Below are 25,140 nucleotides of genomic sequence, written 5' to 3' on the forward strand. Positions count from 1 at the left end.
AAAGCATCATTCCTGCGCACTGCCATCTCGTGTTCGTACTAAATAACGCCTTCGTTGATCATTATCATTACTCGCCGCGGACTGGATCCCGCCGAGTCTTAGAACGAGTCCTTTTGTAATCTCGCTTTATCCATACCTCATGTGCGTCTTGGTGCCATTTTTTGACCGAAAACCATGTGTTCGCCTCTATCCCGACCCGGCCTGCTAGTAGTAACGATCTCATTTTTGTTCGACCAGCAAACAATTTCGTGCCGTCTATGCACATGCCGCAGTGGCTCCTTAGCACCAACGCTCGTTGTCCAAAATCATCCATGTTCCGACCTCACCAATCCACCCACGAGTTGATTCGATGTATGCCATCGGCCCGAAGTTGCCAACAACTATCTTGCCTACCAGACCCAAGCCATTAGTCCAGTCGCAACAACGCCAATGTGGGAAGATAAGATGGCCAGGTCAATCCAACAAAAAGCCGTACATCCATATAGTTAATATATACAAGAGAATGCCATATCACATGGACGATGAAACCAAAGAAAAGGGGTATCATGTGTAAGTAGAGGGAAAAGGCCAATCAGGCTGCTTGTGGGTCGGTGGCTCGCCTCATCCGATAGTCCGGTTCGTGTTCAAACTCGTCAGTTGTAGGGTCCCATCGATACGCCTTGAAGTCGACACCATAAGGTCTCTGTAGATCTTCGCGTTAATGGGCATTCTTCAAGAAGACTCGTGACAACTTACCAGTTCGAGCGAGTACACCATCCCTAACGGAACTTCTAGATCACTGATGTCTTCCTGGTCGAGGCCCATGAAGTATGCGAGGATGACACGACAAATGCTGCGATGGCCAATGATCAAGACATGATCCGTCATCCTCTCGATCTCTAGAATCACTTTTCCCAGGCGGTTGATAACATCCAAATATCCTTCACCGCCCGGGCCAGGGTACCGGTAGTGTAGCTTGTTACGTTTCCGAAGTTCGTACTCGTGATGGAATTTGTCCCGGATCTCCATATAGGTCATGCCCTCCATCGACCCGGCATTCAATTCATCAAGCATTCGCATTTGTTTAATATCATATTCGTCCTCATTGAAGAATTGACTGGTCTCGATACTTCTTTTCAGCATGCTCGTCCACACGCAGAAATTTCGTCCCTGTAGAGTTTGAGCCGTATACGCAGGGTTTGGTGGTGTCGTGTCTCCCGGTCGAGGGGGAAAATGTGTATTTGCCATCTTCTCGGCTTGGTTTGCCTCCCATGCCTTCCACTGTTCTTCAATGAACTTGCTGAGGTCCCGAGCATATCTTACTCCGTTAGGACTCAGAGAACTGTCGCCGCCAATCTTGCCGTTGACGTTGTCCATTGACTCTCCGTGGCGGGTGATCCAGATCTGTCTCGGGGCCAGGTTGAAGTTCATCAGGTAAGTCACTGTCTGAATGGAAAGAAACCCCTTGACCTGGAAACTGACCATCTTCCGACCGACATCGATCATAGAACAGTATGACATGTTGTGTTCTTCTTCAAATTCGTCCAGCTTCTGATATGACTTTTCATACTGCCGTACTCGTTCCTCAAAATCCTTCAACGCCGCAAGAGGGTCTTTGCCTCGATAGTCCGGGCCGGATAGTTTGAGTCGCATATTTGCCTCAAGCAGATTCTGGTCTTGGCACCGAGACTCAATGAATAGTACATTGATGTTCTCGTCCCGTTGTCGAATATGTTGGATCAGCGACATCCGTCGTTCTTGCGTATGGTTCGTTGCGTCCAAGATTCCGACCGATCCACCCTCCTCCAAGACGTACTTTAACAGTTCATCCAGCGCCTGATGAGCCACCTGCTCTCGAATCTGTTTCGCCCGCACATTTTGAGGATCGAAAAAACGAGCGGACTGGTCGATCGGTGCAGAAGCAGACATTGTAACGGGCTCACGGTTCTCTTCAGAGCCGGCGGATTCATCGGTCGGCGGCGGACTGGCCACGGTCGATAGAGAGGCAATTTCCCCGTTGACGCGGATTTCGGTCTTGATGGCTGGCGGGGGTAAGAATTCCCCATGATCGACCATCTTTGCAGCCGTGCTGGTGGTCGAGCTCATGCGCCGGACAGACTCTCGAAGGGCAGCGTCCGTCTGGTCAGAAATGGGTTGTCCCACGCCGGCAGCCACTCTGCGACGGTCGCCCACATTGAATATCCTGGTGGGATGTTGTAACCAATTCAAATATCTGGCGATCTTTTTGGTAATATAACTCTTTCCCCTGGCAGGTAAGCCAACCATGATTATGATCAGTTTGGCCCCAACATCTCTTTCTGATATCCGGCCGTCAGGCGAAACTTTGGACCGAGTCAGACCCGGGATGTCGAGGGTGGTGGCGCGCAGTTTGGGAGTTACGGTGCCCGAGAGATTGGCACTGCCACGGGCGAGTCTGAGGACAGGACGAGAGTCAGTCAATATATCCCCTTGCTTCGCACTCGAGCGATTCGTCTTATTGCTCACATTTGCGGGCTGGTGGGCGCACTGGGCGCAGGAGTATCGGTCAGGGCTCTTCCCAAGGCATTTGAAGGATGTGGCTGCAGTTTGTTGGAGGCGAGGCTGGAAGAGGCTCGGCCAAAGGCAGTTTTCGGAGGAGGCATAAGACTGAGGTGATTTGTGACATGACTTGCAGAGGACTCAACTTCTGAATTGGGCGAGGTAGAGGCATGAGTCATTATGGCGGCGCGAGCGAGATCGGAATACTGTTCGCTGAAGCGGCGGTTGAATAGTGCGCCCAGGGCAGGACCCGGGCTGTCTGAGGACGACGTCTGCCTAGATCCTCCTAACTGAGGCATTCAGTACGAGTAGAGAACAACAAGTTCAGAGAGAGAAAAAGGGAAAAACAATCATTGGGGTTGGGGAGTGAAATTGGTGGAGGCTGACTGCGTTTGGAAGTGCCAGTGCCCAGAGTGGTACATACCTCAGCCTGAGTCACTTTTCGTGGCGGAAGCGTCAAGTTCCCGCCCCTTGAATGACGGTGACGTCGGCTGTTCTCCTGCTGTCTGTGCTGTCACCGCTATCTCTGGAGACCCTTGATAGATGCCTCTTCCTTGTGTCACTGGTCCGCACTGCAGCCGGTGCTGATGCTGCCGATTCAACAGATTCATACACCCTGCAGCCGAAGGCTTGACCGCACCTTGCCACAGCACGTCAAGGAGCGTCGGGCTAACAGCAGACCGATTAGAGACGGAACCTGTTGTCTGTGTACTCGTACAGCGATGGGGATTGCGAACAGAAAGAAGTCATCTAAGGCTATCTGGGGATGACACATTAAGCGGCAGTAGTGTGACGATCTGCGACCTAGGTACCCTTGCGTTTTGTTCCCAGGGCTTTCAGGCGGCACAAGGCGTCCCAGCCCCTGGAACCGAGACTGTCTTATGCGAACAACTGCACGGTACAGGTCAAATTTAGCGACCTTGCTTACCGCAAGACCTCTGGCCGGTATTTTCAGAAAGGTGCCAATGGTCTGATACGCGGTGGTTCTGGGGTGGACGATCAGTCACTAGCTACCTAGGTAAGGTAGGTAACGGTCATTTTCCTATCCGCAGAGACGTCGTATGTTCAAGCCATGATAAAAAAATACCAAAAGGTCAACCGCGGAGGGCAGTACCTAGTTTCTAACAGTGTCCTCTACCAACTCCTTGCTGAAAAATAATCAATCCGCCTCTCCACTGAAGCTCGCTCATGAGGACGACGACGGCTCCTGACGTTGTCTAGCCTCCCTCTCCTTCTGTTGCCTGCTCATAGCTGCCCGGGCAATGATTTCCCGCCGGCTCAAGCCCACCTCACTCGGTGCATCATCAGATCTGCCCAGCACAAAATCGCCTCCAGTCCAGCCGCCGTGATCTGTATGCTCTGCATCGTACAAGTCGTTGGAATTGTAAAATTCTTCGCTCGACAAGCGATGGCCCCCGTGAAGTGTGTCGTTTCTCTCCACCTCTTGCTCGATCTCTTTGGTTAGATCCCAGAATTTACGATCATGCTCACTCCACACGTTGTGGGAGAGCTCGTGGCAGAGTGTTTTGCGGATGACCTTATAGTCTCGATATCCGTCATACCGGTCCGTTCTTAGTCGCAATTCAATCACTTCGCCGCGGTTTCGGTTGAGGCCCAGTGTCTTAGATTCGTGCGTCGTATGCTCCGCTGGGTTCATCTCGGTGAGCAGCCCGACGCTGAATTTATTCTGTCGCATGGCCGCCTTGATCCCTGGATCGTTTGCCAGTCGCGCAAGATATCGTCGGCTCTTCTCGGGGTTCGGGAGGTATGGCAGAGGTTCTATAGCATGAAAGGTGTACCTGCTCTCCTCCTGTGTCTTCTTCCAATCGCGGCTCTTGTTAGCCTGCACAGGTTTGAAACTGCTGGGCCGCGTCGCCCTTCGACTGGCGGCCACCATATCGTCCATCTTTTTGATCTCGGTGTTGGGAGCGCCAACCAGTTTGACACGCGTGGTTGGAGTAATAAAGTCGCCGAGCTTGCGGTCGGGAAAAGGATATTTTACGACACCTGGTTTTGGCAGGAAGAAGAGAGATATTCGCTCGACGTCGGCGCCAATCCTTTCTGCGCATCGTGCAGAAAGGCCGCTGATGGTTTCATCGGCGACGTCCTCGAAATCGAGGGTCTCGTCTCTATATTGGATCCGCATCGAGCCTGGGTCTATCACTCTTGAGAGGTTAGGTGCAGATGTTAGGTACGCGAGAAGCCAAAATTGCGAAATACATGTTGGAAAGGGAGGATTTGTGAGTGCCACCGAGACAGAAACACACTGCTCACGATCGGTTAAACACTTGTTTCTTTGACATGTTCTTTGGCATTCGAGCACTTGACTACTCTAGACTAGTAGTATCTGGTATTATTAATCCGGTGGAGGAGGTGGCACAGCCTGGAGGCAAACACCCGGGACCCGTGACCCGTGACCCTGAACAGCTTATGACGCACGTGGGTCCCGGGGATCTTGATCATCACGGGCCTGCGAATTTATGAGATCTGAGCTAGTATGTACGTGGCTAGTCCCCGCGCGCACATCACGTGGTTCGGAAATGTTCAGGCTGCCATTATGGCCAACCTGCCGCTCGTCTAGCTTAGGTTGCCCTGATGGGAGCTCATTCTGTTGTTAAAGTCAAGCATATGCTCCATCGTTCTTTGCAGAGACGCCAGGTCTGGTCGCGCCCTCTTCCTCAACCACTTCCTGATCGTCTGGGATCTTCAACCATTCTCGACTTGGTACATCCCATCGATGGCCCTGAAACTCCGTTCGCACCAGTGCCGAATCCGTGTATTCTTCTGTCAGAATCGGGACATAGGAATATGGCACCTTGGCCTTGACGCCTTCGAAGTAGGTATGTCTCAGCGGAAAGATGTCTCTCAGTCGATACCGATGATCGTTCTTGCACATGATGACTCCGGGGTCCGTGTCAGGGTACACTTCGGACAATCCTGTGATGTCGACGAAAAGTCCATTGTCTACGCTGATGAACCGAGCATCGATAATCTATAGGGTGCGCGGTTAGTTCTCGCTTGAGCAATTGGCCATCGTGATACACACATTGGCACCATCTCCCCGATCTCGCTGCCATGCCCAGGGATTCACATCGAGATAGTATCGTCGTTTAGGATGGCCATCGCCTTCTTCATAGTCGTAGTAGGTTTGGTTGTAGTGTTTGGCGAGAAGTCTCAAGCCTTGATCCGTGACTTGCGTATCCAAATCCCAATCCCAGGGCAAGATCTGTCTGCGTCAGCCAGCGCTCGTCCCCGATTGGGGTTCACCTCTGTCGAACCTTGCCATTCCAGTACCAGGCCAGGAGGGTGCCATGTGCGATCCAGGTCTCCAGACCCAGGTATTCAAAGGTCAGAAAGTACGCGCGAATGAGATGTCTCAATGTATCCTTTCTTTCCTCGTCGGTCACGATTCTCTGGAAGAAGCGAGCGTCATAATGGTGCAGGAGGTCGTCGCCGCCCGGCTCGTGGAAATACTTGTTTCGGTCGGGGTCTGGCGGAGGAGTCGGAGAAGCGGAGGGCTCACCTGCGCCTAGCAGGGTCGAGGGAGAGAGCGATGAGGACGATAAGGGGGTCGAGTGGCAGTGACTCAGCGAAGTGACCAAGAAGGTAACGAGGATGAGGATGAGCCAGTTTTTCGGGAACATGATTGCTGCTGGCTAAGAAGATCAACTTCCAGGTGGTCGAAGATCATGGTCAGAGAAGAAGGCAGGTCTGCAGTCGCCGTATTATGGCCTGCGTGTAGCAGCTCGGCGGAGACAATCAACAAAGCACGATGTGCGCAGGCAGAAGGCGCCCGCAGGGAAGAAGAGGAAGAGAAGACAAGACGCAGCCTTGTTCATAGGTATCAATGACATCTAGGCCGTGCTATCATTGTCGCACAGAACTTCTGCCTGACAACAGGGTCCTAGTAGTAAGTAGTAATCATGCACTGGCAGGACTGTCCGCCGCACGCAGTAGCAGTACGGAGTACTCGTAGTAGGGAGCGATGTCGCGTGCCAACTTTCAAGGACGGCAGGGAAACGGAGGGTCCAGACGAGCCTCCAGCCAGTCACGTCAAAAGGTCATCGTCAGCATCTCCCCAGAGCGAGTGCTGTATGGGCAGCACAAGTATCCGTCCAGAAGACCCATGTCGCAGGTGGCGTCGGCTGGGTCCAATTGCGCGGGTACAAATCAAATCCTTCTCAGGCCTTCCGGACATGCCGAGAGACGGGCTTTAGGAGCATAAAAGACTTGGTCGGCGTGCCGTGTGCCATGATCATCAGTGCCGACCAGTGATAATGATAAAATTCAAAGGAGCGGACACTCTCCCGAGGTACTAGTGATGATAATAATAGATAATAATATATATACCGACCTATGTTATGTACCTAGGTACATACACTACAGAGTACTCCGTACTTCCGTAAGGGGGAGAGCCCCCTTATAGCCTACAAGGCTCCTAACTAGCACCTATAGGGCGCCTGAATAATCACGTCTTTACGGACCAATCCCCGTGCCCACACCCAATAATGTTGGGGCACTATTATAGAACGTCTGGATAGGTATGCTCATGATTGTGCATTCGATATTCCGTTGTGTTGACCGTTCACGCCCGTGTCCTGAGCTGTGATCGCCCCATGAGAGTCTATACAGGTCCTGTCTATTGTCCATTGACATCCGTCATGGGTATGCTTCCCGTCCCTTGTAGATGTGTCGTCGGGGCCGCCTGTACCAAACCACTCCCGTTCGTGGTCACATCAGTGTGGCAGCATGTTTCATCCGTGTCCCGGCCAACCTCCACGCTGCTGAGGTTCTTATTCGCAGGAACGTCCAACGCAGGGTTTCGGTCGAAGAAATCCGCCGGCCGTAAGTGAAGCTGGTGAATCTCAACAGGCATCACCGGCCAATCTTCCACCCGAGGGTTATGAGTGAGCCCAAAGACATTCCAAACCACCACGTCTTCATTCTCCACGGTGTCATTGCGGGCAACTGCGTCCGCAACCCCGCCAACCTCCTTCTGCGACTGGTTGGTGAATTCTCCCGCGGCGAAGAGCTCGTGGTCCTTGTACTTCGTGACCCAAATGTGATGGTGAGCAAATGCCGCTCGCTTAGCAACAATGGACTCGGGATCGGCCAGTATCAATTGCGACGGCGAAGGAATGAATTTGTAGGCCACTGGCCGCTGCGAAATCGGGTTGATTTTGTTGGGATTGGTCATCTTGACTGTCAGATTCGTGAAAGGAGAGGCATGGATGGCGGAAGACTTGGTCACTGCTCTGCCTACAACTTCGTAGCCATTACCGAATGGATTGGTCTTGGGATTCATAGGGATGGGTAGCGACTCTTCCGTGACGATTGTATTCGCATGTCCGTCAATCGCGGGATCAATCCGAACTGCAAAAATGTGTTGGTGGTTCTGTGCCAATGCTCCTGGTGACACGACGTTTCCGTAAGGGCTGACTTTGCCGGGGTCGATGTTGACCACCGATACGATACCCGTGGCTCGCGTCTCGACAGTAATGCTGCAGGTGAGTGAGAGACGGTCAGCCTGCTGCCATGGTGCATAGACAACCAAGGATTCGTGTAACTTACCCCCCGGCCTGATCGAACTTGAAGGCGAAAATGTACTCATAGTTTGCCAGAGTGATGATGAACTGGACGACCAACTCTCTCGATCTTGCCACCACAGCTCGGTTGGTTCGGAAGTTGGTGTGCTTCCACCCGATACCATTGTCCTGTTCATGAACACACACAACATTCTTAGACAACGAGGGGTTGCCTTCAGAGTCAACAAGCATGGCATCGATATACTTAATCACACCAAGGCAATCGCAGCCAAGAGCAAGATTATTGGCAGCTCGGCCGGCACCGGCGTCGCCAAAATCGAATGCCTGTTTTCGATGAAACGGGGGGCGGGGGTCACCGTAAGGAACGGTCATCTCTGACAAGCTCAGACGGTATAAGACACTGCGGCCATCGTAGTGGACGTCATGTAATACAGCACATTCTCGGGGAGTGAATCTGCCTCAGCGTCAGCAACCCGGTCGCGTGTTGGACCTGGAAAGGCCTTGTAATACCCGACTCGGAATCTCCATTTCTGCCACTCGACCAAGGAGTCATCGCCCACCGTGAAGGACGGCCCCTCTGGTTGTAGAACATTCAACGGTTTCAAGTCGTTACGGACAGGCCTGTCCAGCAACTCCGGTACATATTCAGCGGGTCGGCAGTGCTCGAGGACCTTTTCCCCGACGGTCCCAGAGGCCAACCCATCCTCGGTGCCACCCGTGGCTAACCGATCGATGCGGATGATCTCCTTCTTGTACGTGTCCATCACAGGGATGATGGGCAGAGGGAAAGCATAGTGGTTGGTATCGGGGTTTTCATGTCGCAGTTTTGCAAAGCAAAGTCCTTGTGTGTATCTGGACATGGGTCAGGGAAGCACATAACCAAGTCAAGCGCGAACCCAAACTCACCGGGGAGTGACTTCTCCTACATCGGGGCCACCGTAAGGCCACGGGTCAATGGCAACCTCGAATTTCTCGTCGAGATTGAGGTCTTTGATGGCCTGCTTAAACATGTCCGACTCTATACAAACATTGTTAAACTCTCGGAATTCATCCACCGTCAAGGACTGTTGGACGCCTCTGTCTACCCGTCTCAGGTCGGCCTCCTTGCCCGTGGCAATGTCGATGATAGACTCCATGTATTCATGGCTTCGATCGTCATAGACGACATCATACTGGACGCGAGCCCGGCGGGGTGGGCGGGGGGTTTCTGGAGAGAGAGTCCCGGCATGTTCTGCGTTGAGGAACTTGATCAATTCAGCTTTGGCTGGCTCGACGGAGTAGATGTTGCGGAAGAGGACGTGTGCCTTTCGGGCGTTGAGGACGGCCTGACGAGCGGCCCGGACTTCATCGCCACTCAGTTGATCTAGAGGGTGGTTATGGACCATGTCGGCCCAGAAGACAGTGAAATCAACGAGATGGACGACACAGGTTGTGAGAAGAACGGCGCACAGGTCGTTCCACAGGAGAGGGAGGTAATTAGTATCAGAAGTGTGGATGATGGCAACATCAACAAGCGCGGAGTGGTCGGACATTTCCTGCAGGCCGGGATTCTGGCGGCCGCTGAGATAAATACCTAGTACCTACATAATCACGTCCTCACTCAAGCTTCGAGGCGATAAGAGTCCTGCTATCCTAGTACTAGAAGGGCGCAGGTCCTTGGCCATTTCATTTGGGTTATATGATATCAATCCAGGGACGAGGGTGTCCTGGACGAGTTTGACGGCCAATAATGATGCCTTGTTCTCGCGTCGACACTCCTGGTCCAGACCAATATAGGGAGGCTACTAGCGTCCATGTTGACGAGAAGCGGAACTCCCCTTTGACACGGCTGTGAAGACGACGAGGTGCATGTAGATCATGGCCATTATTCAGCTGTCTACCTACCATACATATTACTAGGACTCCCAACTGCCCTTCCCTGCACCATCAAGTACCCAACGAAAGTAGCAGTGTATCTCCTCAAGGTGATTACGGAAACTCATCGTCTTCGTCCGTAGCCCACAGCTCCTCATTCAAAAGGTCTGCGTGCTCTTCGCCCACTTCAGCCAGCGCTGTTGCAGGATTGACAGTATCAACAACAGAAGCAATGCCCTGCATCCCAATCTCGTAACGAACCGGTGGGTGGGTTGGAGGCGCCCAGGGTGCAAACACCACGGCGAACGTGCGGCTCTTCTTTTTCTCTCGCCAGATGTTGCCTCCCGTATACTCCTGCCGCTGACTCTCCATCTTAAGGACCACGCGAGCAGATATCTGATTGGCCCATGCCAGACCCAGGGCTGGATTCTTGTATTGTCCATGCGTCTCCTGCCGGTCATTTCCCCAGCCCGTGAAAAAGCACTGCTGGTAATCCAGACTCTGTACCTCCCGTCGGATCTCGACGTGAGCGGCCGGAATGCCTGGCCCGGGCAAGGCGGGCGAGGACATGGTCGCTGGGGACGAAGGTCGAAGCATGTTCTTGGGGTCCTCGAAGCGATCCGACACTTGATTCGTCACCACGATCGCGGCTTTGTTGTCAATGGCCACCCGTCTGAGCATGGCTCCAAGTTTGCCTAGCTCGACGGCTCTTTCGGCCAGACCTGCTGGTGTTCGAGTTTCATGTTCCGCTCGAAAGTTGGCCGCGACCGAGTCCAGCACGACCAGTCCAATGTTGAATCGTTTAACTGCCACGGGTAACTGGTAGCGAAGGATATGTTCTTGTGCTTCTAGATCATTGGTGGCAATCGTGTGGACGTGGTCTAGAGATGGTTGATCTTGTGGTTCCATACCTTCGTACTCGGGGTGGGAGTACAGCATTTGCTTGAGTCGACTCGTGTTGAGCGGTGCTTCCGTCGAAACATAGATTGCTCCCTTGCCCAATCCCCGGGGCGGGGGTAACTGTACAGAAAGCAGGAGTCCGAGAACCAACTGCGTCTTTCCAACCGCACTCTCCCCAACAATCTCCGTGATGTGTCCGGGCTGGAAGCCCCCAGCTAATGCTCGGTCGATGGCAGTGTCAAGCGTCTTCACCTTCTCCCCTCTGACCGACCCGGTGCCTTCACTGTCACATCCACCGGCAGTGCCCGCGGTGTTGATATTCCGTGTAGCAGTAATCTTGCATGTCTTCACTCCGCTCTGCACATCACCCTGCAGCGCCTGAATTATCTCCGACACAAGCCTCTGAACATCGGCCGATGGAAGAGGGCATCTTCTCGCAATCTCTTTGGGGTCAGAAGTGACCAAGTCGGTCACGGTGATGTCATTTTTCTCGAGAGAGTGGAAGAGGTGGGTGAACGGCTTGATGTCGAAATCAGGAAGGACTTCGAGGAGGTCGGACATTGGGGCGCTGCGGGCGAAACGTGGATGTGTGATTCCAAGAAGCCATTATTTACCATCGAGTTGCGACGATGATGGACGCGGCGTTGGCATCCATGAGGAAAGCTGCATGGCACACAGGCTGGACAGGGGTAGCAAATCCCTAGTTACTAGGTACGTACGACTAGGCACCCAATTACTAGGTCGCTGTGTTTACATTCTGACGAGGCTGAGTGAGTGCGAGTCGGAAAAAACCAGCTCCGCTCCCTTCCTCCACCAATCGTTCCAGCTCCTACACATACCTATACTCCGTAGTCCACGCTTTATTTCAAAGTTTCTGATTTCCCACAGCTTCGCTACTAACTGCGTTCGACCCATTCATCAAGTGTTCGAATCGCGCCGGAGCCTGGCGCATCATGGCATCTGTTGCCCAGCCGTGGCTTATCTCAAAGTAGGTCGTGACATCCCGCCTTGGTGGCCTACCCCCGGAGAGTGAACATCGCTTACGACTTCAGATTTATCGACCCTGTCTTTGCAGTCTGTGTTGGCCTATCTGCAGCCGCCGTACGCATCCGCCGTGAACAGCGCGAGAAATACCCCGACCAAGATTCCAGTCTGCCGGCGTTATGGCAGAAAGGTGTCAGCATGACGCGCAGATACTTTAGAGATGAGGCCAAGACCGGCAAGTGAGGAGACAAGATGATCGGGACGAAGAAGTGGTCACAATCAAAGGATCGAGTATAGAGAGCAAGCGCGCTTCTTCGAGCCGTGGCTTCTCGACAACTTGCAACCGCACCAGCAGGACAGCAACCTTGATGGTGCTAGAGGCAGCTGCAGTGTATTGTCAGGTGTCTCAAGTCAATGTCTGATGTGGTACGGAGATTACGAGGATGACGAGAAACTCCAGTGGGTTCTCAGCACCTCATAATGTCGAGCCTATTCGTGGACTACACTCAGTATTCGCATGAGAGCGCACATCGCGGTCGATGGCCTAGCAGATTGTCAACTGCAGCTTTGGCATACATCTAGCCTAGGTTACGCTTGACCTCTAGCCTAAGATCATGGATCAAACCATCAAATCGTGGGCGCAAGCAAAGACGGCGAGCTGCCGAGTTGGGATGGTAAAAAAAAGGCACAGGACCCCCCTCGCCAGCGGTGACAAGTGACACAGAGTGGTAGAAGAGAAGGGGCAATATATGCTCATTAGTCGGGGATTGAAATATCCGGTAGGGTCATAATCTATCAGTGTTGAACCGCCAGGCGCCCCTTACATTTCCGCTCGCCTTCACTGCGCAACCGACTCGTTCCGCTTTTCGTCTCTACAGATATTATGCGAGCTTTAAGTATCCTTGAAGAAGTTCACCATCGACATCTACACGGAGTAGACGCCCTCTGATCAGTTAAATTATACTCGCCGCCGTTGAGGTTATCGTCGATACGAAGTACTTCGTACAGGCTGCCGTTTTTATCCTTCAGCGATAAGGATTGGATGAGCGAGGCCATCGCGTTTAGTCAAGGTAGACCGTGGAAGGCCAGATGCAATCCACTGGAATGTCTTCTCTGGTGTTGACACGAGTTTTGTGAAGGGACTGCTTTCTATTTCCGAATTCGACCTTGTTGCGCCTTGCTCACTCTCAAGTGCTTTGTTCAAGGACCTGCCGTGACATAGCCGTGAGGCCGACCTCGCTTGCTGGGCATGCCGTTCTCAGTTAGCATCACCGAAAGTACCGTCGCCTTCAAACATTCTGCGCTGCCCAACCCCTGCGAGACATGGTACAAGATATACGGCGATATGAAGTGCTCTCGCAACGGACGACCGCTGGTGACGTAGTGCATGGTGGACCCGGCATGGCACACAACTACCTCCTGTCCATATCCGCGTTGGCTGAGAGGCCAGAGTACGGAATCCCTGTGGTGTTCTACGACCAGATCGGCTCCGGCAGGTCCACACACCTGCGTGAGAAAAGGCTGGACGAGGCCTTCTGGAAACACGAGTTGTTTATCGCGGAATTGGACAATCCACTCGGTATTGCTGACGACTTCGACCTTCTGGGCCAGTCATGGGGCGCCATGCTGGGCGCCATATTTGCCATCCGGGGCCATCGGGGCCTCAGGAGGCTCATCATCTCCAATTCTCCCGTGAGCATGCCATTCTGGGTGGAATCCTGCAACTTCTGGCGGCAGAAACTCCTCCAGATATCCAGCTCACCCTATCCAAGCACGAGGCCGACAAGACCAATACCGATCCAGAGTACCTGCAAGCTGTCGAATACTTTTACAACTTGCAGCTATATCGCAATTGCCCTTTCCCCAAGGATCTGCTCGATGCGCTGGCGCGGCTTGGAAAGATGACACCGTTTACATGACGATGAACGGACCGAGTGAGTTCACGGTTATAGGGAGCCTAAAGAGCTGGAGCGTGATAGATCAGGTTCACGAGATCTCCGTGCCCACCTTGGTATTGAACACCGAGTTTGAAGAGGCAAGGGATAGGTAAGTCATAAGTCTGGAGCTCTTCTTTCCTTTCCCTGGCTTCTTTTTGACCCGTGCCGCTCTCCCATCCTGTACGTGGTTGTGCTAACCGCTGAGCAACACCTGTGTGTACCCTTGTTTCTCCGGCATCCCCATGGTGAAGTTGTACACCTTCGCTGGCGCCAGTCACTGTACCAACCTTGAAATCCCAGACAAAGATATGGCCGTCGTGGCGCAGTTCCTGCTCAGCCCTTCGTGACTGGCTGGTTGCGAGATAAGTGTCTCAGGGAAAATGCAGTACTTGCATGGATGAAAATATCAAAGCTCGCATGGGGAATGAAACTCGTACATCATGCGCTGACAGCGACGGCGCCCATGAGAGATAACAAGTCAAGGCGCAGAATGATCATCACACCAACCGGGGCATATAGCCATGTGTTCGAGGCCTTGGTGCTTAATGGCTTCATTTGTCACGATTGGAGCAGTAAGGGCCATGACTTAGGGGTACTGGAGCAGTCGCGATGACAATAGGAAAGTGGTGGTGAGAAGTGAAGATTCGTATTCTTCAATATTGTTCCTGTCTACTGTCCTCTCTTCCTCGTTGCATATGTAGCTGTGCTCTTCTGAACGGGCTTTTTTGGTCTTTCCATAAAACTAGCTGATAGAATCCGACCCTAGCCCCTTCTGCACATATTAGACCATTTCTCGAAACAAACTTTTGAAATCAAGTCGCCTGGCCGGAACCGGCCTTCATCGATACCTCTCTTGGGTCCCCCCTCCTTGCGTGAGTAGTAATGCCAGTAAGCGCCGGGCCCAAATAATACAGGTAACTCCTACTTGGTCATTGGGGGCGGCCAAAAGATCCGACCCTTCAGCCCTATGTTCAAGGCGGTCTCTCACACTCACCACCCCCATTGTTGGGTCCAGGTAGGGAGGTTGATCAAGGGATAAGTCAAAGAGTGGAAGTATCTGTCGTTGTCTCTAAGACCGAGCGAGGACGAGATCGATGTCAGGGTATCTGCCCGAAGCCTGCCCTAAGAACTTTGAGTTTCCGGGCCTCTATTGTGTCGGTTTACACGATTTTTCCGAAGGCGGGAATCAGCGTCTGAGCCAACCAAAAGCTGAACACCAACTTCGGCCCGGTCATGAGCATTTTCGGTGTCAGCCCCTTGAAGAAGGCCGTGATGCCTTCGTTCTTCATCATGCTAGCCACGATCCTGAACCCTGATTCCGGGTTCTCGAAGTTTCGGTTCTGAATTCTCGTCTTGATGACGTCGAGAGGGGCGGAGACGAGCAAACTGGCTGATGCACCGGCCACCGAGGCAACAAAGTTCTGTCCCCAGGTTGCCTTATTATAGTCCTCGAGCTCGAATAGCTTTTCTTTGGCCCACGCCGAACCGCCAAAGAGGGCAAAAGAGCCAGGGGCATTCCGGGCAGCAGTCCATCCGGCGCCGCGGTACAGTCCCATCCCTTCATCAGCGACGATTCGCAAGAAACCCCGGGACCGGAAAGCTTCCGGGTTGGTTTGTCGTTTGATCTTTAACACATCTAGAGGGAGAAGCACAATCTCGCCGATGCCGATCAACGAACCCGCAGTGGCATTAAGCATGGCTTTCCCCGTTCCCTTGCCAAAGGCCTTGTCAAAGTCTTCAGCATGATGTTGTGTCAGATAGTCGCGCACGAACGGCTGGCCACCATACTTGTATATCCGTTGTAAAATCTTGTAGCCGGCGGCATAACCTAAACCGGGGAAGAGGGAGGTGAACTTCGTGGTGAGAGGAGCTGAGGCGTATTCTCTGAAGATGACGTTGTTGAACGCGGAGACGGAGTTCACCTGGAAAGAGTCGGTCAGGATGGGGCTTGAGCTTGGGGCGAGACGAGCCGTACTTTGCTGGAGTTACTCATGAGCCTTTTGGCAATCGTGTCGACAGGATGGAAGACTAGAAGCTCCGCGATGCCTGCAGAGCCTGAGTGGAAAGAGGAGCATTAGCATTGTCGACGTATGAAGCGTGCCGAGGGATGTGTATAACATACCTGATCCGAGTAGTCTCGCAGTGCCAGACTCTCTTTTATATTCTGTTCCAGCTGCGCCCAGTGCTGGCGCCGTCGTGGGAGGAGACATAGCCGGTGTGGGATGCGCAGAGGCTGGCGACGATTGAATGGGTCGACTCTTGTTCAATCGCTCTGCGCTGTTGATGGGAGAAATATTCAAATATAATTCAATTCCGATGTGAAGAGAGTATTTGATGGCGATTCAAGGCAAAAAAAGTCTCAAGACGATAAGAAATCTGCGTCGTGCAGGGGAGGAAATGGGATGATGGCCGACTGCAGCAAGAAGGAAAAAAAAGTTGCGGAGCACAGTACTCCGTAGGCCGATCCACGGACTACTGCTCCTTAGGTACAGTACCTAGGTACACTACCTACCTTAGGTACCTTATGTACCTTACCTAAGATCCCTATTAATCAGTTGAGGCTTGTGCCTTAGGCCCAGGCAGAGAGCTCCTGCCCCGGACTTCAGATCTTCCTTATCTCACCACCATATTGCTGCATCGCCATCCGAGTTGACCTACCTACTCCGTACACTCAAGAATACCAGGTAATGTGGTTTACAGAAGGCACAATCAGGACAAAACAAGACCATGTCGTCGTGACCGGAATATCATGTTATTCCTTTATCCATATAATTGTTGTTATACCTCCAACCGACTACTTGGCACCATCTTTTTCTCGTTCAATATGGGTGATGGACGTGATTTCCATGCGCTTCTCGCAAATGACGGGTGAGCAATCGACTCTAATCCATCCATACCTTTGGTCTCTCTGCGCTCTCGCTGGCTATGCAAACGTAAGTGTCTCAATGTTGCCGACCTACTCATCCAAGCGGTAGGAAATTCCGCCTTCCCAAGGGGCCAATTCACGCCGGTTGGACAGCCTCCAGCTTGATCTTGGACTTGGTGCCATTACTGTCCTCCTACCTTGCGTTAGTAATTTTATTTCATCAGCTCATGCAGTGAGCCTTACCTCTGCTTTCCGTTTTCCAAGCACAGAGTCAGGGGTTGCCATCCGTCCAATACCTCCGACCGGAGTTAACACTCCGTCTTTTTCTCGCCCTTTGGTCACTTCCGTGTAACAACTCGCATGATAGTATCGCCCTCCAACTTGTACAGCGTCTTTCCAAATGAAATCCTGCACGTCTTCACTCCATTCACTCTTGAATGGTTCTTGATCAATTGGACAAGGTAGTGATCGAAGGACTGGATCTGCAGGAACCCGAACGAAATCCTGCGCTTTCTTCTTTGCAACCATTGTAGCGCCATTGATCGGCACTCCGGTTGCATCCACAGGCCCAGCATCGTCTTCGAATTCCTTGCTCGCGATCCACTCTCGCTCGTCTACGTACCAACTGCGATTCTGACCTCGTTTCTCAGCCTCTAGCATCCTCGCCTTGGTTTTGAAATGCCAGTCAAGGTGTCGCGCTTTCTTGGCCTTGCCACCCTCATCCGACGTGAATCTCCTACCGCAAGTACTACACTGATTTGGCCATGCACTCAAGAGTGTCGCAACCAAGTGCGGCCGCGGTATGCGGATACTTGCTGACGTTAAACTGACTTCACCTACCGGGTCAGTTGCAAATGCGGCGAAACCCGGCATGGAATGAGCAACGCCTTGAGGTGGAGTTGGCGCGGCAGACAAGAGGCCTGATGCTCGAAGTTGGGCCAAGAGGGGATTTTCGGACGTTGCGGAGGGAGCAGTGCTGGCCGATATGGGAGTAGCCACCCCTGACTGCGCGTGCGCATAGTAGTTTGGCTGTTGTCTGGCTTGCTGCTGACCAACAGTAGCTCGCAACAGCTCCGCTAGATTGGTGCTATTGAATAGTGAAGTAGCAGCTGAAGTTGTTGCTGCCGGTTGCTGGATTGAGGTTTGAGGCACGTACGTGTTTGCCGTAGGTATGGGCGGTATCGCTGTTTGTCCCGGAGGCTGGTGTGGTTCCGCCATCTTTTCAGCCATCTTTTGCATAATTGTGTTCCGAATATCGACCAAATCCCTCTCTGAGGCGTTACCACTGTCTAGGATCTCTTTCAGTGTCTGAAGACTTGCCAACTTGCGTCGGGCGCCCGCGTCCATGGGATGAGTGGCGCATTCAATTTTGGCATCTGTTGTGAGATCATCAATATCCAGGTGAAGCTTTTGCAAGTCAACCCCTCCAGAGGAGATAGGCCCAGGCTGTAGAGTCGGTGTATGATACTGTGTCGTCGGAGCCGGCGGCTGCTGCTGGTACAAAGGAGTCGCCTGTGGAGGGTAAGGCTGGCTAAAAGACGGCGGGGGGGTCTGAGTATATGGCGGTTGTGGGATTTCTGGTTGCAGCCCAGGACTTCTAGTGTTGGAAGCAAGGCCCGAGGCGAGCGGTGGGAAGGACTGTGGAGGAGTTGGTGTATGTCGATACCGTGGATCGACCAAAGCCCTCGCAGGAGTGGGTTGAATGTGAGGCGATTGGTAGCGGGTGGCCGCTGGCATGGGGGAGCGAAACTTGTTCAGGCTGTCGACAATGGATTGTGTACTTGCATGGGGAAACACCGGGGTCGGCGAGAGCGAACCGGGGACTGGTTCGCGCCATGTCTTCAACATCTCCTCCAGCTTTCGGCGGACAGGGGCATCAACTTGGGAGTAAGCAAGCATAAAGATCTGGTGCAGATTGCGACCGAAATAGACTGTATATGGAGAGCCGACATTTTTGGCGATCGAGTCCAAAACATATAGGGCAGGTAATTTGCGTGCCGGCGGTGCCTATCGAGATATTAGCATCACTTGGCCATGGTGCAACAATTCCAGGGAAATCACTGCTTCAAAACCACCAGTCGTAAAAGAGAAAACGAAAAGGACGCTGACATACTCGGTTGATGTGGTTCTGGAGAACCCGGGAAATTGCTTCGGCGTGCTCAATGTTTTCTTTTGCAATCAAGGTCAGATTGGAGATCTGATATCGGTCATTGGTGACAAGGTCTTCCAACGAGCCTTTGTAGTCTTCGGCAACCTCATCAGACGGTAGACCTGACATGACGATAAGGACAGAAAAGAAGATCAAATCACACGTGGAGAAGGAGAAGGACTGAAAGGCGTTGGCGTGCGAGTGTGCGCGAGGGTGCTTCGAGTTCGAGTCAACGCTCGAGAGTCAAACGGGCAACCGAGCGTGCAGAGAGGACGCTCGATGTCAACGCAATGACGGTGACCTGGATGAGTTTGATAGAGCCCAAAAGCTATTCAACTCTGGGCCAGACACAAGGGCCTGAGGTAGATAGACAACGAAAGAGAAATGTCGTGGTATCTTTTGGCTATCTACAACCCTCTGGCACTGCAAGGAAAACGTTGTTTGACTCGTTCTCTTCTTTGGTGACTCCAACACAGTCCAACAGCCCAGTGTGTTCCGCCCTCCACCTCTTCCAGTCTGTCAAGTCATCGGCCGTGACCACAGAACCAGGCGTGGGCCGTACCCAGTCAGAGGTGATACTTGTCGGACTCTTCTGGCCTTCTGGGCTTCGTAGTGGGGAAAGCTGAGAACGACGTCAGGACAAGGCACGATGGTCGCTTGTAGATTTTCCTTGTTCTGGGCCAACGATAGCGTGGGTTGATTAAGTAGGCAAGGCAGACAAAGAAAGAGCAGCATGCGAAGGGTTGGTCAAGTCAGGTACTAATAAGAGGACAGTCAACTTCAAGTTTGGGGAAGACGCAGGTGAGGCTAACGCCAAGATCTTACCTCAGCAATCATATCACGTGCACGACTACTACCCACAGACAAAATCCACGATATAAGGCTGACGCTTTCGCCGGAGTATGTACGTACTCCGTACATGTCACCTCATGTAGGTACTTCTCTCACCATGCCTAGTATACTATTTTGTGGCAAGCCTAACTCACCGCCGAGATGCCTCCAGTATAGGTCCCACGCCACCTTACGCGACTGATCCAAGCAGCTTCACCGGTAGCAACAGCCTTGCTGAGAGTGTAGAGTGGACTACCCGCCTTCTCATCACCTCTAGTATTTGCCCGCCAATTTAGAATAAATGCCACGCCTTCAGCTGCCTTTTCGAAAACTTCAGGTTCAGGTTGTTCAGAACTGCTACGAGCTTGAAAATAGGCATGACTCTGTTTCCATTATGCCCGCAACGCTGCTGAGGGGACATCGCTTCTAAGCCTGTTGGCATTCTTACACTGCTCTCCACTATGCCAGTCATCACCAATCGCAGCTCTGGCACTAAAACGCTGGCTGGTGATGGTGCTCCTATTTGGCAGCCTCGTGACGGTTTCTAGAAGCAGATACCTTAGTCTATCCAACAGTAACGCGGTGAACGTGGGGAGCAAGCAGAGACATGTGTAATAGTCGAACCAGATGTATAGAATCGAATGGCAACGAATTTCAAGGACAACTAGGGCTGTTGAGCGCGCAATCCAAATTATTGCTTCACTCGAATTCCCATTTCTTCTTATCCTTGACCGACCCCGCCGTTTAGGTCCGTACTGCGGTAGTGTGTGGTCAACTATAGAGAGGCAGTGCTGCCGTTACTCGCTTGCTGAGTGGTGAACAAGCCTATTTCCGTCAGGTTACTGATCCGACCGAGCAGAAACTCAAGCTGTCTATATGCTGCCCCTGGTGTATACTGAGGGATTTCGTGACCGGCAAGATCCACCGTCACCCACGTCAGCCCTCTTTCTGTGTGGGTCGTCCCCATTATACCGCCGCCGGCAACGAGACCAACAGGAACTGCAGGAATGGGCTGGTTTTCGGTCTCGGCGAGGACAAAATTGAGCGATGGATCGTATGGAACATAGAATAAGTCGCTCGGTGCCTTGGAGAAGCCTTGTCGGCCGTTCCAGGTCATGTTGTTTAGGGTCATGAGTGTCCCGTTCGTCAGCAGAAGGAAGTCGAGCAAGCCACTGCCGACCAGGACGTTGTTGGTACGTTCGATGACGGATGGCAAGGCGGTGAAGCTAGAGGGTGGAGACTCGTCACCGTTGGGGAAGAGTGAGTCGTCGCCGCAAACTACATAGTTAGTCGGTGGCGCATTGATTGCAGCTTGGACGTCGCTGCGATTAAAATAGTTGTTTGGGCCCTAGATCGGTGCCTGTGTTAGTTTTTGGTTCCTTCTATTGGCTTGAATCTTCCCAGAAGAGGGCTTACCACGCCGAGGGATGGGAAGCCAAGCTCATCTGATAAGAACGGACAGAAGTCTGTTAAATGATACAAATTCAGGCAAGGGTTGACATAGACTGCCGCGGCAATGATATCGTCCCATACGTCGCAACCTGGAAGCAGTCAGGGTCCCGAATCTCGCGGGTGGGATATGAAGTAGACAGACCTGGAGCTGTGTCATTTGGGGCGGTGAATTTGCCCGTCGGCGGAAATGTCAATGCCTCTTCCATAAACTGGAAATAGCCACACCGCTCCGCTCGGGAATTGATGTCGTGCAAGAATGATTGATTAAGAGCAAATATGTTCTGGTAGTTATTGAGGGCCGTTACAGCAGGGGCTGGACTGGTCAGTCAAGTTGGCACGGCAGAGGCTCCCAACACTGATACCTTGAATGAGAACAGCATCCGAACCGATACTTGGATCGTTGATCTGAATGCCTTTGACATTAAAGTAGTCTGTGTTGTTCTGGTCAAGCATGTAGCTGGCGATGTAGGGAATATATTGACCGGCGTATGACTCGCCCGTGATATACACCTTCCGGCCTGTCAGGTTGAAGGTGTTCATGAAATTCAGCCAGAAACCCGCAAAATCTCTACCTATGTCGACCTCATTTCTGATCTTTGCCGGGGCACCTGGGGCTGCTGGAGAGAAGCCTGTACCAATCGGTTGGTCCACATAGACCATATTAGTCAAATTCACCCAAGTAAATGGGTTCGGTTGCGGCTTGTAGGTGCCGCTTTGCCAGAGAAAAGGGCCGTTCTCTTGCAGAAGTCCATCGAGGGAGCTGCAACCAGGTCCCCCATTTAACCAGATGGTTATCTCGTCGGATGCAGCTGGATTGTTTGATGGAAAGAACCAGAAATAGAGCTGGTTGAGGTTGGAGCTGTTGTGGTCGATCGATAACGTTCCCGCATAAGACTCGCCAATGTCGAAGTCCACAAGAGGAATTGCTGAGCCGTTGACCGCGAATTCTGAACCCGTCAGCTCTGCGAGCAAACAAAGTCATTCCCTAGGGCTCACTCTTAGTTTGTGGTGTTAAGTAGCTCGATTCTTGCCGCTTCACGAGGGGCCGGCGGATCTGCGAGGCATGAGTCTTGTGTACCCTTTTGGGTGCACGCTTGTGTGGATTGTCCACAGCCAGCGAACAGAGCACGAGACACGCTGATAGCAAGATAGTTAGGAGCATCTTGAGCAAACGGTGGTGAAGTTAGAGCAGCAGAAGGTGAGTACGCCTATGTACCAGCAGAAAATCGAGCAGGCTGTTGGGTGGCCCATCCTAAATACATACAGAGTGATGATGACACCACAAATTCACTCTGCTGCATTAGTAGCTCGGTGGGAGGAGAGGTCATCGATCATGTGTGACGCAGCAATGCAGTATAGTCGGAGGCAGATAGGAAGGTTGCATTGGCAGCCAGATATGATGCTTGATTAAGCTTGACTAAAGCTTCGGGATGCTTGTTCACGGGGATAGTGTGGAGTAACCTCTTGCAGACTCCTTACCTCTACAGGCAGGTTGTAAACATTCAAAGAATCAAGATGTAACTCAGCATGCCGATCAGAATCAGTTGAACCCCTGTCTAGCGCCTTGTCTTCCAATTTTCAGTGATCGTGTTGACCGGCCTCAGCGGAGTGTTGAGAGGAGCGGCTCCACGAAGCAATGATGGGGGATCCCTGGTATGACGGATGACGTGCATGCTCTACATCTGTTACAAGCATCGTGTCGTGGAGCAATACCAGGTGGTGAGGTTTGGTAGGTAGGTAGGTATTAGGTAGTACAGGTACCTGGCTTACTCGAGAACGAAAAACCTAATTGCCATGTACGGGTTGATCCTGGAGGGTGAGCGAAGGCCACTTTAACCTGAGCTTTAACTGAGCCTTTGGCTGAGCATCACGACTGAGCGCTCCGTAAGCACTCGCTGAGCAGTACGGAGTACACCGGGTGCCCGATCAGGCCCCTACAGTTGGCTAACTCTGCCTCTCGTCTAGGTATCTGTTTCAATGGAGCTGTCAGGCCACCTGGTAGGTGCCCTGCCCCTGTGCCTGCTGCCTAACATTTCCTGTAACTCCGAAGTTTGGTCAGTGACAGAAGGTGGTTGGGTACAAGACAAGCTGGGGGTGACGCCAAGGCTCGTCAGGTGACTCTCATAAAAAGTAGTTTATAATAATATATTGGTCCAAATTTTACACTAAATACGCCTTTGGCAGACACTTTGGCGGAGTGGTTAACGCGCTGGCCTGCTATTCAGTTCTCTGTAATAGTTGATAGCCAGTTCCTTCGGGAGCACAGGTTCGGTAAGTTGACCATCGTTGGCTCACCTATCTCACATCTGCTGACTTGATAAAGAATCCTGTAGGTGTCGATTTACTTTTTTTGGTTTGTTTTGGTAGGCGGCACTGATTTTCTTTTTCCACTTGTGTGGACATGCTCACGTGCCCGGGGCTTGGCAAAGACGTTATCACTTGCTGCCACCCTGCTTTGTCCGCACACTAATCGAACCACTTCAATCGACTCTCTGTGACCACTTCGTCCTCCCAAGTATTGTGCGCGATTAAAGGTCTTGGTCTGTTATGTTGAACTGATCCCGGGGGAGGGGGGAGGGAAGATGAGGCCCCCTCGGATCTCAGTCTGATGCATAGTTAAACCCTTTCAAAAACGGAGGTGCAACCCTCTAAATTCTTAAGAATTTCCCTGCTTGAGAATCCGAGAACCTAGCCCCACCACATCCGCCGAAGCGAATGCCACGAATCGGAAACGTCATCAATGTCGCAGCCTATAAAGCCAATGCTACAGCTGAGAGAAGGGGACGTGGAAGTATGGAAGTATGGAGAATAGCGGCATCGACGGAGCACTTCGGCTGGTCTCTGTGGACGGCATTTTAGATCCTGAATTGGCGCGCATTGACCTTACAGAGTGGACAAACAGTCATGTCTGGCCGGAAAGAGGCGACTCCAGCGGGGATGGCATTCCCAGATATGCTGCACTATCTCATGTCTAGGAACCGAGCGAGGAAGTGACGTTGATCTGCGCAGCAGCCAATAGACCCCTATCTGTTGATATCGGGAAGTCGAAGCCTCATGTTATCAGTTGGCTTGGTCTTACGCAAGCTGCAACGGCCGCGCAGGAACTTCATTGTGGCTACCTCTGGTTAGACTTCCTATGTCTCAATCAGCGGTCACCGCAGGACAAGGCTCTGCAAATCCAGAACATGGCAAAAGTTTACAGCAATGCTGGCGCGGTCATAATAATGGTAGGCGGCGTTGGAGCCGCTCAGAGTATCAACAGCACTTCGTCTTGGATGAACAGAGCCTGGACACTTCAAGAGGCCACTCTCTGTGATGAAACGTATGTTTTGGTGAGAGCTACGCCCGGATCGATCACGTCTGACACGGGCCACATCTACCTGAAAATCCTGCATGGCGATATCGCCATCGCACGATTGAGCGAGCTGGTTCAACAGGGCAATGTGCATACCATGAGGGAGAAAGATCTAATTGCAGGCCATCAGGTTCCTGTCACTTGCCTTGGAGCCGTGCCCGAAGCCATAGCGGTGCTAGCAACCGCGATGCGCCTCTATGATGAGGGGTCTGATTCAAGCCCAAGCACATTTCGGATTGAATCCAGCAGCGAGGATTCTGATGACGAAATTGCTGCATTGCCAGGTAGCAGGGACGAAAACACAGACGAAAACCAGAGGTTCGCCCCCGAATTCGACACTCAAGATGGAACAGAGGAGGAGGACGACGACTGGCAGCCCGGCGGCCCTTCAAATCGCAGGATTTCAGATGAATATTGGAATGACACCTCGTCCAGTGATAGAGAGAGTCAGCCGAACATAAAATCTCCCAGACAACTCGAGAACGACGACATAGGCACAGAGGAAAGGAGCTCCCCAGACATCCAGAATGCTGCGGCCTGGCGTAGCATGTATCTTCGGACGTCTACGAAGCTATAGGACATGATATTCAGCATGATGCATCTCCTTCGGGCACCTATCTAAGTTGATTACGAGCGTACAATGGACGAACTCCTTTTTGAGCTTGTCGCAAAATCTACAACGGAGCCAGCATGGTTGACAATCGGCTACGACATTCCAGTGCACCCCAGGTCTGGTTTGATACCACTTC

At 52.3% G+C, this 25,140-nt stretch overlaps 12 protein-coding genes across 12 annotated transcripts; 4 read left to right on the plus strand and 8 right to left on the minus strand.

Moving 5' to 3' along the window:
• Nucleotides 1-571: 571 nt before the first annotated feature.
• On the minus strand, nt 572-2,696 carry A1O3_08355 (6-phosphofructo-2-kinase; the record flags this gene model as incomplete). Its single annotated transcript, XM_007738453.1, has 3 exons — nt 572-682; nt 736-2,413; nt 2,485-2,696. 3 exons carry the CDS (start codon nt 2,694-2,696, stop codon nt 572-574), a joined length of 2,001 nt encoding a protein of 666 aa, XP_007736643.1.
• A 1,007-nt stretch (nt 2,697-3,703) lies between these two features.
• A1O3_08356 (uncharacterized protein) lies at nt 3,704-4,663 on the minus strand (the record flags this gene model as incomplete). Its single annotated transcript, XM_007738454.1, has 1 exon — nt 3,704-4,663. The coding sequence occupies one exon, from the start codon at nt 4,661-4,663 to the stop codon at nt 3,704-3,706; it is 960 nt and encodes a 319-aa protein (XP_007736644.1).
• Nucleotides 4,664-5,137: 474 nt separating this feature from the next.
• A1O3_08357 (uncharacterized protein) lies at nt 5,138-6,161 on the minus strand (the record flags this gene model as incomplete). The annotated part of the gene is made up of 3 exons (XM_007738455.1): nt 5,138-5,509; nt 5,564-5,743; nt 5,796-6,161. The coding sequence occupies 3 exons, from the start codon at nt 6,159-6,161 to the stop codon at nt 5,138-5,140; spliced, it is 918 nt and encodes a 305-aa protein (XP_007736645.1).
• Nucleotides 6,162-7,156: 995 nt separating this feature from the next.
• Nucleotides 7,157-9,448, minus strand: A1O3_08358 (primary-amine oxidase; the record flags this gene model as incomplete). Its single annotated transcript, XM_007738456.1, has 4 exons — nt 7,157-8,018; nt 8,089-8,517; nt 8,574-8,915; nt 8,970-9,448. 4 exons carry the CDS (start codon nt 9,446-9,448, stop codon nt 7,157-7,159), a joined length of 2,112 nt encoding a protein of 703 aa, XP_007736646.1.
• Nucleotides 9,449-10,031: 583 nt separating this feature from the next.
• Nucleotides 10,032-11,378, minus strand: A1O3_08359 (uncharacterized protein; the record flags this gene model as incomplete). The annotated part of the gene is made up of 1 exon (XM_007738457.1): nt 10,032-11,378. One exon carries the CDS (start codon nt 11,376-11,378, stop codon nt 10,032-10,034), a length of 1,347 nt encoding a protein of 448 aa, XP_007736647.1.
• Nucleotides 11,379-11,819: 441 nt separating this feature from the next.
• A1O3_08360 (uncharacterized protein) lies at nt 11,820-12,044 on the plus strand (the record flags this gene model as incomplete). Its single annotated transcript, XM_007738458.1, has 1 exon — nt 11,820-12,044. A coding segment is annotated over one exon (225 nt), but the record flags the coding sequence as incomplete, so codon positions are not given.
• A 1,158-nt stretch (nt 12,045-13,202) lies between these two features.
• On the plus strand, nt 13,203-13,720 carry A1O3_08361 (uncharacterized protein; the record flags this gene model as incomplete). Its single annotated transcript, XM_007738459.1, has 2 exons — nt 13,203-13,493; nt 13,559-13,720. The coding sequence occupies 2 exons, from the start codon at nt 13,203-13,205 to the stop codon at nt 13,718-13,720; spliced, it is 453 nt and encodes a 150-aa protein (XP_007736649.1).
• Nucleotides 13,721-13,722: 2 nt separating this feature from the next.
• On the plus strand, nt 13,723-14,085 carry A1O3_08362 (uncharacterized protein; the record flags this gene model as incomplete). The annotated part of the gene is made up of 2 exons (XM_007738460.1): nt 13,723-13,847; nt 13,944-14,085. The coding sequence occupies 2 exons, from the start codon at nt 13,723-13,725 to the stop codon at nt 14,083-14,085; spliced, it is 267 nt and encodes an 88-aa protein (XP_007736650.1).
• An 813-nt stretch (nt 14,086-14,898) lies between these two features.
• A1O3_08363 (mitochondrial GTP/GDP carrier protein 1) lies at nt 14,899-15,948 on the minus strand (the record flags this gene model as incomplete). The annotated part of the gene is made up of 3 exons (XM_007738461.1): nt 14,899-15,660; nt 15,714-15,793; nt 15,861-15,948. The coding sequence occupies 3 exons, from the start codon at nt 15,946-15,948 to the stop codon at nt 14,899-14,901; spliced, it is 930 nt and encodes a 309-aa protein (XP_007736651.1).
• Nucleotides 15,949-16,829: 881 nt separating this feature from the next.
• Nucleotides 16,830-18,882, minus strand: A1O3_08364 (uncharacterized protein; the record flags this gene model as incomplete). Its single annotated transcript, XM_007738462.1, has 2 exons — nt 16,830-18,611; nt 18,718-18,882. 2 exons carry the CDS (start codon nt 18,880-18,882, stop codon nt 16,830-16,832), a joined length of 1,947 nt encoding a protein of 648 aa, XP_007736652.1.
• A 1,477-nt stretch (nt 18,883-20,359) lies between these two features.
• On the minus strand, nt 20,360-22,198 carry A1O3_08365 (carboxypeptidase; the record flags this gene model as incomplete). Its single annotated transcript, XM_007738463.1, has 5 exons — nt 20,360-20,932; nt 21,001-21,125; nt 21,179-21,349; nt 21,399-21,983; nt 22,033-22,198. 5 exons carry the CDS (start codon nt 22,196-22,198, stop codon nt 20,360-20,362), a joined length of 1,620 nt encoding a protein of 539 aa, XP_007736653.1.
• Nucleotides 22,199-24,221: 2,023 nt separating this feature from the next.
• On the plus strand, nt 24,222-24,968 carry A1O3_08366 (uncharacterized protein; the record flags this gene model as incomplete). Its single annotated transcript, XM_007738464.1, has 1 exon — nt 24,222-24,968. One exon carries the CDS (start codon nt 24,222-24,224, stop codon nt 24,966-24,968), a length of 747 nt encoding a protein of 248 aa, XP_007736654.1.
• Between the last annotated feature and the right edge of the window lie 172 nt (nt 24,969-25,140).

Source organism: Capronia epimyces (genome assembly GCF_000585565.1).
Source record: "Capronia epimyces CBS 606.96 chromosome Unknown aczIQ-supercont1.7, whole genome shotgun sequence".
In the NCBI taxonomy this organism is placed as follows: domain Eukaryota; kingdom Fungi; phylum Ascomycota; class Eurotiomycetes; order Chaetothyriales; family Herpotrichiellaceae; genus Capronia; species Capronia epimyces.